This window comes from Notolepis coatsorum (genome assembly GCF_963971535.1).
Source record: "Notolepis coatsorum genome assembly, chromosome: 6".
NCBI classification, from domain to species: domain Eukaryota; kingdom Metazoa; phylum Chordata; class Actinopteri; order Aulopiformes; family Paralepididae; genus Notolepis; species Notolepis coatsorum.
The window spans coordinates 162,748,007-162,760,078 of record NC_140170.1 but is presented as its reverse complement, the minus strand read 5'-3'; the positions used below and the strand labels follow the sequence as shown (position 1 = coordinate 162,760,078).

General features: G+C 47.5%; 1 protein-coding gene across 1 annotated transcript in view; it reads left to right on the top strand.

The window, feature by feature from the left end:
- Positions 1-11,824, top strand: part of thoc7 (THO complex 7) — a 28,769-nt gene extending 16,945 nt beyond the window's left edge. The window contains exon 8 of the mRNA XM_084316443.1: positions 11,208-11,824. Coding sequence (XP_084172569.1) covers positions 11,208-11,269 — 62 coding nt within the window. The 3' untranslated portion in view covers positions 11,270-11,824. The remainder of the gene's footprint in view (positions 1-11,207) is intronic.
- Positions 11,825-12,072: the final 248 nt, after the last annotated feature.

The following is a 12,072-nucleotide window of genomic DNA, read 5'->3' as shown; positions in this document are numbered from 1 at the left end:
TGCGTTTGGTACCTGGTACCGGGTACTTTTTTAGTACCTGCTCTATCGTGGTTCCAAGCGGGTAGAAGAGGTACCAAAAAGTGACGTGAAAAACACTGCAGAGGATCAGAGGAGAGAATCATCACTACGTCGTCATTGCGCTACACGGGGGGCGTCCTGCACAAACCTGCCATCTTTAAATAGCCTTGCGACTACTAAACATTAGCATTATTTAGTTTGCAGCAAGAACAAAGGGCAATAAACAAAAAAACAAACAGAGTTTAGTCTCACAAAAAGATAGCTAATTTCGTTAGCTTATGTGACTTGGATTTATGTGGGATTTCCCATTATAACCGTTAGCATTGCGGCTAGCGTACATGATATGCTAATAAGGCACTGGTTTCTGGGGAGCTCCAGTAGCTCACCGCATATCTCGGCGCTATTTCTGCGTCGGGGAAAACCGTGCTGCGTCACGGATCTGGTGGACTCCGAGTTCGATTCCCGGACCCGCCGTCATTTGCCAGAATGTCTTCCCCTGATCTATATCCCGTTTCACCCTGTATCTGTCGGTCATGCTTGACCAGAAAAGCGATAAACGCTAAAAAATAAAGTAAAAAAAAAAAGGCACTGGTTTCATAGCTAGCTTCGATGTCTGTGTCGCGTTGAAGATGACGTCACCATGCCCTCGCATCGGTTTGGATAAAAGCGTTGGCTAAATGTAAATGTAGTACAGCTCCACCCTGCTACAGCCATCGGGCATAGAAGAAATAGTTCCTTTTTGAAATAACCAAAAGGTGCTCCACTGCCTGCAGTGTATTCGTGCTGTGTCCAAGCTCTGCCTCATACAGTGTATAGAAATGGAGAGCAATTTAAGTTGATTTAGGTGGTTTTCTGGTGTATTAAAGCAGTGGTTCCCAAAGTCGGGGTCGCGACCCAAAGGTGGGCCGCGAGCAGCCACGGGTGGGCCGCGAGATGATTTAAAAAAATTTTTTTTTTTTTTTTTTTGTCAGGCCACTGAACTTAGAAGCAGGCCAGGACAGTGTTTCTTGTTGTATTCTAAAATTATATTCTATTGTCTTCTAAAATGTGACTATATGGTTTTATATTAACTTAATAAATAAACAAACGAAAAATCTACTTATTTCAACGAACATTTCAAACTAAATAACAGATTATGCACATAAAACGCTGAAAACAACCGAAGCAACAATAGTATTTTAATGAGGCTATTATTATTATCATTATTATTTTGCAACAAGTTAGCCCTCTCATAAATAGCACATATAAATGAATAACTAACTTGAACTAACTTAATAGGATTGAAGTGATATTTGGCTAAAAAAATCGGTCGCCTGGCAAAAAAAAAAAAAAAAAAAAACCAGACGATGTGCATTGGGCCGCGGCTCTCTGACGCCTTATTTTCTGGGCCCTGGCCTGAAAAGTTTGGGAACCCCTGTATTAAAGGATCAATAGGCAGCCGATTTTAGACCGTTTAGATTTCTTATTATATCTCAACTATAATGGTGAAAAAAAAGAATAAGACACTGGAATTAAAAAAGGTTGAGCTAAAACGACATCCAATGAAACTAACCAAGTCAAATGATTGGAAGGAGCGAGCTGTCCATCAAACGCTCTAGTGACACACACATGGCTGCCTGCTAGCTATCTAGCGGGGAGTGGCTTTGGAGGCATCCTGATGCGTTCTGATTGGGAAGAGCGTCGATTTCGGTTGGAAGGATTTGAAAATATTTCTCCCCTTGTGCGCTGCTTATTTATTTATCTTATTTAGGTGTTAACAAAAACTCTGGGTCCGAATGGACCTGGTGTGTAACTCAGTACCAACCACCCCAAAAAATAAGGATTGTTATCCTGTTTTGTTTTGTACTTCATTACTAACTTATTAGCTCATCATAACCAGTACCCATATCAAACATTATTTTATATGGCCCCAAGACACAATATACATATTTTTTCAATCGAAAATAGGATTATATTCACTCACGCTGTTCCCCATATTGAAGAAAATGGGTAAATAACTAAATATGTATGCAATCTGACTATAACAGGCTAATATATGAAGACACTTGATTGAGTAAACTGCTTTGTGGGTTTTAGAACTGTATTATGGAAATAAATCAAGGAACAAAACAACTCCACCTCCCTATCACTCTCTTCCTTCTCTCCCTCTCCACCGCCCTATCGCTCTTTTCCTCCTCTCCCTCTCCACCTCCATATCACTCTTCCTCCTCTCCCTATCACTATGTTCCTCTCCCTCTCCACCTCCCTATCACTATGTTCCTCTCCACCTCCCTATCACTTCCTCCTCTCCCTCCACCTCCATATCACTCTTCCTCCTCTCCCTATCACTATGTTCCTCTCCACCTCCCTATCACTATGTTCCTCTCCACCTCCTTATCACTCTTCCTCCTCTACCTCTCCACCTCTGTTCCTCTCCCTATCACTCTTCCTCCTCTACCTCTCCACCTCTGTTCCTCTCCCTCTCCACCTCCCTATCGCTCTTTTCCTCCTCTCCCTCTCCACCTCCATATCACTCTTCCTCCTCTCCCTATCACTATGTTCCTCTCCCTCTCCACCTCCCTATCACTATGTTCCTCTCCACCTCCCTATCACTCTTCCTCCTCTCCCTCTCCACCTCCCTCTCACTGTTCCTCCTCTCCCTCTCACACTGTTCCTCCTCTCCCTTTCACATTGTTCTCCCTCTCCACCTCCCTATCACTCTGTTCCTCCTCTCCCTCTACCACTCTGTTCCTCCTCTCCCCCTATCACTCTTCCTTTCCCTCTCCACCTCCCTATCACTATCTTCTTCCTCTCCCTATTGCTCTGTTCCTCTCCACCTCCCTATAACTCTTTATCTCCACCTCCCTATAACTCTTTATCTCCACCTCCCTATAACTCTTTATCTCCGCCTCCCTATCACTCTTCCTCCTCTCCCTTGTCACCTGCCTATCACTCTGTTCCTCCTCTACCTCTCCACCTCTCTGTTCCTCATCTCCCTCTATTACTCTCTTCCTCCTCTCCACCTCCATATCACTCTGTTCCTCATCTCCCTCTATCACTCTCTTCCTCCTCTCCACATCACTCTGTTCCTCCTCTACCTCTCCACCTCTGTTCCTCTCCCTCTCCACCTCCCTATCACTCTGTTCCTCCTCTCCACCTCCATATCACTGTTCCTCCTCTCCCTCTATCACACTCTTCCTCCTCTCCACATCACTCTGTTCCTCCTCTACCTCTCCACCTCTGTTCCTCTCCCTCTCCACCTCCCTATCGCTCTGTTCCTCCTCTCCCTCTCCACCTCCCAATCACTCTGTTCCTCCTCTCCCTATCGCTCTGTTCCTCTCCCTCTCCACCTCCCTATCACTCTGTTCCTCCTCTCCCTATCACTCTGTTTCCTTTCCCTCCACCTCCCTATCACTCTGTTCCTCCTCTACACCTCCCTCTCTTGCTCCTGCTCTTGTTCCCATGGGGGGGGGGGGGTGAAGTGTCTAGTCAAATATTAGCCTTGATTGACATGTGATCCACAGAGCTAGCCGTAGCATTTCTATGAAGCCAACTGATGTATATAGCCATTTTTCTATACCGGGTCCGTTTGGACCTGTACACCACAGATGGAAAAAAATTTCTAGAAGACATTCAGAATTGGCTAAAATGGTAAACATGAGTGTTTTTGTGTTTTTAAATAGCCACCATGAGCACATACTCAAAGCCTTGTTCCCGGGGGGGGGGGGGGGGGGGGGGGGCGAGATGGCAATTATTGCATTTTAGATTCTTGAACCGGGTCCGTTCGGACCCTAACACCACACAAGGGTTTTTAAGTTGTGCTCAAAATCAACCGCTCCTTTTTAAAGGGGAACTGTGGCGATAAGAAAGTAGCGAGCCAGAGACGTGGTTCGAGTTGAGGTACTTTACTTCTCACTCACATAGCATTTACAATAACAACAAAGTTAACCCGGAACCGGAAGTGGTATTTAACCTGTCCCCTAAACAGTACAACCCACACGCTTAAAGGCACAAGCCCACCTTGGTGAATGTCTCTTAATATAGGTCACCACACAGGCCCCCCCAGAATTCACCAATACAAAAACTGCAACTAATTAATAGCCAGTGAACAGTCCATCAGTGAACAGATCACAGCATGAAATAGTCAACGTGGAGGGGGACGGATCAAGCGGCCGAACCGACTGCGCTTAACCAGAGGGGGACTAAGGGAGATAAGTGGAACCAGCGGCCGGGCCACGGAAGGGGCCAAGGCCGGAACAGAGGATAGGGCAGGTGTCTGAGCCGAAACCGGGGGGCGCCCCCGCCGCGGGGGTAGGGCCAACTCAACTGGTTCGTCCTTGTCCAAGTGAGCAGGCTTAAGACGGTCTATAGTGACCCGCTCTGGCCTGCCTCCCATGTCCACAACAAAGTTTTTAGTGCCTGCCTCCAAGACACGGAAAGGCCCGTCATAAGGGGGCTGCAGCGGGGTCCGATGGCTGTCGTGCCGGATGAAAACATATTTGGCCAATGGCAGGTCCCTGGGGACGTAGGACTGGGGAAGGCAGTGGCGGGATGTTGGAATGGGAATAAGGGCATCGGCAACACCCCGGGACACTGCTCGATGGGAGGCGACGGACCAGGACGCTGTGGCCCCCGGAAGAAACTCCCCAGGGACCCGCAGCGGCTGGCCGTACACCAGCTCGCGGACGAGGCCTGGAGGTCCTCCTTGGGGGCAGAACGAAGACCAAGCAAGACCCACGGGAGGCGGTCAACCCAGGCGCCATCCGTAAGGGCAGCCCGAAGAGCGGCCTTCATGTCCCTATGGAACCGCTCGCAAAGTCCGTTGCCCTGCGGGTTGTACGCCGTAGTGCGGTGGATCTTCACCCCCAGGTGCTCCGCAACTGCAGTCCAGAGCTCCGAAGTGAACTGGGGGCCCCTGTCGCTTGTGATGTCCCCCGGTGTGCCAAAACGGGCCACCCAGCAGCCGATGAACGCCCGGGCCACCTCCGCTGCCGTAGTGGAGGACAGTGGAACAGCCTCCGGCCACCTGGTGGTCCTGTCCACCATGGTGAGGAGGTGAGTATATCCATGGGAGGGGGGCAGGGGGCCCACCAGGTCCACATTCACATGGTCGAACCGCCTCTCCGGCACTATAAACGGTGCCAAAGGGGCTTTGGTATGGCGGTGCACCTTGGCACGCTGGCACGCCACACATGAGCTAGCCCAGGTCCTAACATCCTTCCGGAGGCCAGGCCACACAAACTTGACCCCCACCAGCTTAGTCGAGGCCTTCACACCTGGGTGGGAAAGGCTGTGGATCATGTTAAAAACCCGGCGCCGCCAGGCCGTAGGCACCATAGGGCGCGGTTGGCCAGTGGAGACGTCGCAGAGGAGAGTGGCGTTAGCTGTGTCGAACACCACATCCTCCAGCTGCAGTGCGGTAGGACCCGTCCGATAGGCCTGAATGTCCGAGTCCGTGGCTTGGTCTGCCGCCATGGCGGCATAATCGAGTCCCAAGTGGACGGACCCGATGACCGCCCGAGAGAGGCAGTCGGCGACAAAGTTGTCCTTGCCCGCCACGTGCTGAATGTCCGTGGTTAACTCGGAGATCGCCGATAGCTGCCGCTGCTGACGTCCCGACCACGGCTCCGAGGTCTTGGCCATGGAGAAAGTTAGCGGCTTGTGGTCCACAAAGGCAGTGAACTGGCGGCCTTCCAACAGGAATCTAAAGTGCCTGGTGGCGAGGAACAGACCCAGCAGTTCCCTGTCGAAAGTACTGTACTTACGCTCGTTGTCGCGGAGCTGTTTGCTAAAAAAGGCCAGTGGCTGCCAGGCACCGCCCACCCACTGCTCGCACACCGCCCCCACTGCATAGTCAGAGGCGTCTGTCGTGAGGGCGACCGGGGCAGTGGGAGAGGGGTGCGCCAGCAGAGCAGCGTTGGCTAGCGCGTTCTTGGCAGCCCCAAAAGCGCTGTCCATCCCCGAGGACCAATCTAACTCGTCCTTGGGCACTTTGCCCCGCAGGGCCTCATACAAGGGCCGCATGAGGTGGGCAGCATGGGGAAGGAACCGGTTGTAAAAGTTCACCATGCCCAGGAACTCCTGTAGAGCCCGTACGGTGCGGGGACGAGGAAAACTGGCCACGGCCTCCACCCTGGCGGGGAGTGGGGTGGCTCCCTGTGGAGCGACATGGTGTCCGAGGAAAGTGATGGAGGACTGCCCGAACTGGCACTTGGTCGGGTTGACGATGAGGCCGTGTTTACTGAGCCGCTCAAACAGCTGCTGGAGGTGTGTCATGTGCTCCTCTATGGACGTACTGGCTACAAGAATGTCATCCAAGTACACAAACAAAAATGGCATGTCCTGGAGCACAGAGTCCATCAGGCGCTGAAACGTCTGCGCCGCCCCCATGAGCCCGAAAGGCATTCTTAGGAATTCGAAAAGCCCAAAGGGTGTAATGACAGCTGTCTTTGGCACATCCCGTGGATGGACCGGCACCTGGTGGTAACCGCGCACCAGGTCCACCTTGGAGAAGATGACAGCCCCTGCCAGGTGGGTAGAGAAGTCCTGTATGTGCGGAACAGGGTACCGGTCGGGGGTTGTGGCGTTATTAAGGCGACGGAAATCGCCGCATGGGCGCCAACCTCCGCCAGCCTTTGTAACCATGTGTAATGGAGAAGCCCACGGGCTGTTCGAGCGGCGCACAATGCCAAGTCGCTCCATGGTGGAAAACTCCCCCCTGGCGATTGCCAGCTTGGCTGAGTCGAGGCGCCGGGCCCGGGCATAGACTGGGGGACCCTCTGTGGTAATATGGTGTTCCACACCGTGTTTGGCCACTGCAGATGAGAACGTGGGTGTGGTGAGGTCAGGGAACCCGGCGAGCAGGCGTTCATACGGGTCCCCGGTGGCAAGTGTGTTCAACAGGCAGAGAGCTCCGCCCCCCCCAACCGCCCCAAGTGTGCAGGGGTAAGAGGAAAAAGAGAGGGCATCGATCAAGCGACAGTTTTTAACATCTACCAGTAAGCTGAAAGCACAGAGGAAGTCTGCTCCCAGGAGCGGCGTGGACACCGCAGCCATCACAAAACCCCAGCCGAAACGGCGCCCCCCAAAACACACCTCCACATACCTGGTGCCGTAGGTACGTATGGGCGTACCGTTCGCTGCGTCCATCTGGGGCCCGTGTCTGCCGTCCATGGTGTCCACGCCCTGTGCCGGCAGGATGCTGCGTTGTGCGCCCGAGTCCACCAGCAGCCGCCGGCCAGACAAGGAGTCTACTTTCTTATCGCCACATTGGTGACCCTGTGAAGAACATTTGTAACGTTAACAGCATTTAGCGTTATGGAAGACAACGGCGTCGCGCAACCGCAAGCACCCGCACCGAATGCTAACGACGCTAACATGCTACAAGCGAACATTTACGCTGCGACCGTCAAGTTGCCCGACTTTTGGCAGCATAATCCCCGGCCGTGGTTTCATCACGTCAGGGTCACCAATGTGGCGATAAGAAAGTAGCGAGCCAGAGACGTGGTTCGAGTTGAGGTACTTTACTTCTCACTCGCATAGCATTTACAATAACAACAAAGTTAACCCGGAACCGGAAGTGGTATTTAACCTGTCCCCTAAACAGTACAACCCACACGCTTAAAGGCACAAGCCCACCTTGGTGAATGTCTCTTAATATAGGTCACCACAGAACTATCTTTATAAATGGCCTTTTCCAGGGGTTTGCATTGTTTTCTAGCAATGTGGGTTTGTACCAACACTGTCTAGGTCTCAAATTAAATTTTTGGTGCATTCCTCCAGTTCAGATGAGACAAAATCCTCCCCCACTGAACCAAGCCATTCTGATTTGACTTGCTCACTGACGTGAATAGGCACTGATCTGCCACCGCCCGCCCACAATCAACTGTGATACTAGGGCTGACCTTCGAAGCTTTTTTTGGCAATCGAAGCTTCGGGGCCGAGCTTCGATTTTAATTCGAAGCTTCGGAGAAAAAAAATTAAATTTTTTTTTTTTTTTTTTTTTTTTCTTATGTTGTGGGACTTGTACAGCACTTTCATAAATGTTGTTGTTTTTAAATGTGCTCTATAAATAAAGTGGGTTGGATTCATTAATTAAGTAGCCCCTTTCGTGACTGAGCCAACAAGGTTTCACTCGGCTGTGTGATTTAATTCAAGGTGGATCGCTGTTGTCGTTTGAACAACTTCAGATTTCATGGGAACTACCAATCCCCCAAATCAAGAATGTTTAAGATGAATGAAGTAAGATTTTGATTATTTGAAATATGGCCTGTGTAGACTAAACTATGCACATAATTATGTGAGTCTACAAGGTCCGGATTCTACATGGTCCGGCAATGTAGACCTTGTAGACTCCACTACAGACCAATTATCAGTGAATGTTCATGCATTTTTAAGAAGGGCAACTTCCACAAAAAAACAAAGAACTCACCAAAACATCTCAGTAGCACCTTATCTAAATTTTATTTCCTATTTTGTTTATTCATCCCAGTATCTTTCTTTCTTATGTGTGGAATTCTACAAGGCATGTAGGTGTATATGTATTTGAGGATGATATCCTTCAAACAGGCAATAGTGATGATATAATTTGGGCAGTGCTGAACTGGGTTACTTTCCTCCAGTGTATTTGTCCCCCGGCCCCACCCAATGGCCCCATGCGCACACACGCGCACACACACACACACACACACACACACATTTACATTTAGTCATTTAGCTGACGCTTTTATCCAAAGCGACTTACAAGTTCTGTACGACAAGACAACAAGAAGGGTACAACTCTATCAGCTGAGTAACAATGTTTATCAAAGTGTTGCGTGTTAGAGTGTAGGTTAGTTTATTAGGACAAGTGCATGACAGTAAGGTTAGTCACGGTTAGATTTTTTTTATTTTTATTTTTTTTAATCATTTCAGATAATGGTTGAAGAAGTGAGTCTTTAGTCGACGGCGAAAGATTGGACGGGATTCGGCTGTCCTAACTGGGATGGGCAGTTCTCACACACACACACACACACACACACACACACGCACGCACGCACACACACACAAATCGAAGTAAAACATTTTTTTTTTTTTTTTTTTTTTTTACTTCGATTTTTTTTTAATGTTCGAAGCTTGTGCCATCGAACGAAGCTTCGAAGTATTTAAGACAGCCCTATGTGATACGTTTATATGAGCAGCGAGTGGAAATAATTAGGGGTGGGAATCACCAGTTTCATCATGATACGATACGATATCGATTCTTTGGACAACGATACGATATTTGCCGATATCACAAAGTCTCTCACGATACAATACGATACGATTAGATTCAGGTGCCTGCGATCGATATGAGATGATATCATATGCCCATTTAACACAATCAGTAACATTTAGATCAACAAAAAAAAGGTAATGAAAATATCATTTGACATTTGTATTTTTGAGCTCTTCCAGACATTTAAAGGAAAATCAATCTATTGTTTTTAATACAAATAGACCTCCTGTTCACTGTAAAGTGCCACGTTTTTATATATTGAGCTTTAAACTTTAAGCTACATTTTTTGAAACTCAAAACTCACAACCTCCCTCTCCCAAACCGTTCCTACAACAATTTGTTGATGTTGCATGATCATGTATAGGCCTACATTTATTATGTATTATATTGTTTATGTTTAAATAACATTTAAACATCAAACTCCTCTGACCTCATCTGGTCTTTCCAAAGACGCGCGCACACACACACACACAGAAAGGGAGAATGCTATGCTGTAACATCTACACACACAGAGCTACTGCTGTTGTTCTTGGGCGGATATGAGACTCGCCACAGGATTTTCAAAATAAGAGTATCGATATGAATCGATCTTATTACATTGCATCGATCCGATTCGATTGTTGATAATTACATCGATGTATCGATCTGGATCGATGTATCGTCCCACCCCTAGAAATAATGCGGAAGCTGTTATTTAGCAGAGACCTTCAGCTGTTCACACACACACACCGTGAATCAACCAAATAACTATATAACGGGTGGGAAGGTAATGGGACTGGGAGGAGGCTCTCTCTCTGTCTCGCTCGTTCTCTCTCTCGTATCGGCACTCACTTGTATCACCGTCAACCTGTTGCCAAATATCATAGCGCACGCTCCCACGCGTATTCCGATCCGTGCAATAATATTCACCGGGGTATATATTATCATTTGAAACAAGTTACCAATGCATTGTCCCGTGGGATTATGCCCCCCGCTGCTAAATTAATTAGTCCCTCTCTATCTCTCTCTCCCAAAAGGTATCTGCCAGTGCATTGCATTGCAGTGCAGTGGGTGACTGTCACTCAAAGCGCATTGCGAGTATGGGCGGAGCCCAGCCAAAAACAGCTTGGAATCTTGAAGGGCAGAAACTGCTGCTCTACAGTACTCGATTAGAAATACAAAACAATGAATTTTTTTGAAAGAAAATGTACAGATATGTTCCATAGACTCACAGGAATTGTGTCAAATTTCCCAAATAGTGAAAGAAATAACAAGATAGTTCCCCTTTAACTTGCATGAAGTTTTTCAAAAAGACGTCCAAATAATCATATTATAACTGTAACCTGCGGTCTTTGTTTCGGCTCAGTGGGCTTCTGACATTGCTTGTATTTATTTTCATTGCTTCTTTATGAGATCTACAGACACTCTTCCCCTCTCTTTCTCAAAGTCAACACGTTTCTGTGCACCAGGTAGATGGCAAATTTCTGTGGCGCTAATGACTCAACACAAAGCTTGTAGCGGAGCTTGTCTGTTGTTTATTTTGGAGGAATCTGACATTCGGCTTGTTGGCACAATTATTTATATTCTGTAGGCTATTAAAATCGCAAATGGACTGCAGCGTCACGTTGCCACCATGCATCCTGGTTAAAGTGATTCTGTTGTAGCTTATGTCGTTGTATATAACATGCAGGAAACTGCTTTAAATGAGCGAACGTGCGTTCAGACATGGGTATTGTGATCGAGGTCAAATTGAGGAGTGTTGTGAATTTTAAGATCAGATTAGAGCCTGCGCTTCCTTTTGTAAATGTGCATTATTGCCTCCAATCCTAAAATATGGTGTTTATTTCTGTTACGTCAACACTGTTGTATTCTGTAATGTAGCTGAACAATGCTGCATTAAATGCTATACTGTATGTGAAGACAATGGAAGAGTATAAGTACCAATGAAAAACAATTGATGGTTTTGTGTTTCCAGATGATGAGAAATCGGATAATGATGAAAGCAATCAGGAAGGCCTCATGGAGAACGGAGAGTGACGTCGGTTCAGCACCTGGTGGAAAGAAGAGATGCCTTCTTTTATTACGTTTGTCGTTTTGTCAAATGTTTGTTTTTGTATATATATCTTTTTTATCTTTTCCCCCCTCCCTTTTTTCCGATTTTTCTCCCATCCCACTGTTAGTCGTTATGCCAATTCCCACACTACCTCCCTCCAGATCCTACCCTCGCTGTGCAGGCCCCCCGACCGAACTGTAGGGGTCGCTGTCCACAACGCCCAGGACCCACCCATCAGCTTTATATATTAAAGCAAAGTTCTTAATGAATAAACGTGTTCTTTCACAGGACAAACATTCTTGTGTGTCTGTGACCAAACGGTTGACGCAGTCTATAACAAGCCCACCCTACAGTAGCACAGAGGCCCACCACCCTGCCCTACAGTAGCACAGAGGCCCACCCACAGTGGGTCAGAAGTGCTCCCCTATGTAGTGTATTGTGAACAGCACACATTCTAACTGTGCAGGTGTTTGTGGAATTGAAAGGTTAATTCCAAAAAATATACATTTTATTTTAATTTAAATAAAATTCAAAACATGGGAATTCTTTTTTTATTGTTCATTGGCCTGAAGTCAACAAGGTGAAACCAGGATTCATGGTATGGTTTCCAGCGCTAATGAGTTGGAGTTATGGAGCAATCGTGACATCAAAATGTTGCAGATTTGTCTGTTTTATTACCAGAAAACTAAATATTGCTTTTCTGGTTTTTAAATCTCACCCTGAACGTCTGAACATCATATAGGAAAGAAAGCTAAAATAATAGAGGCTACTCCCTGTTTGAGTAGGC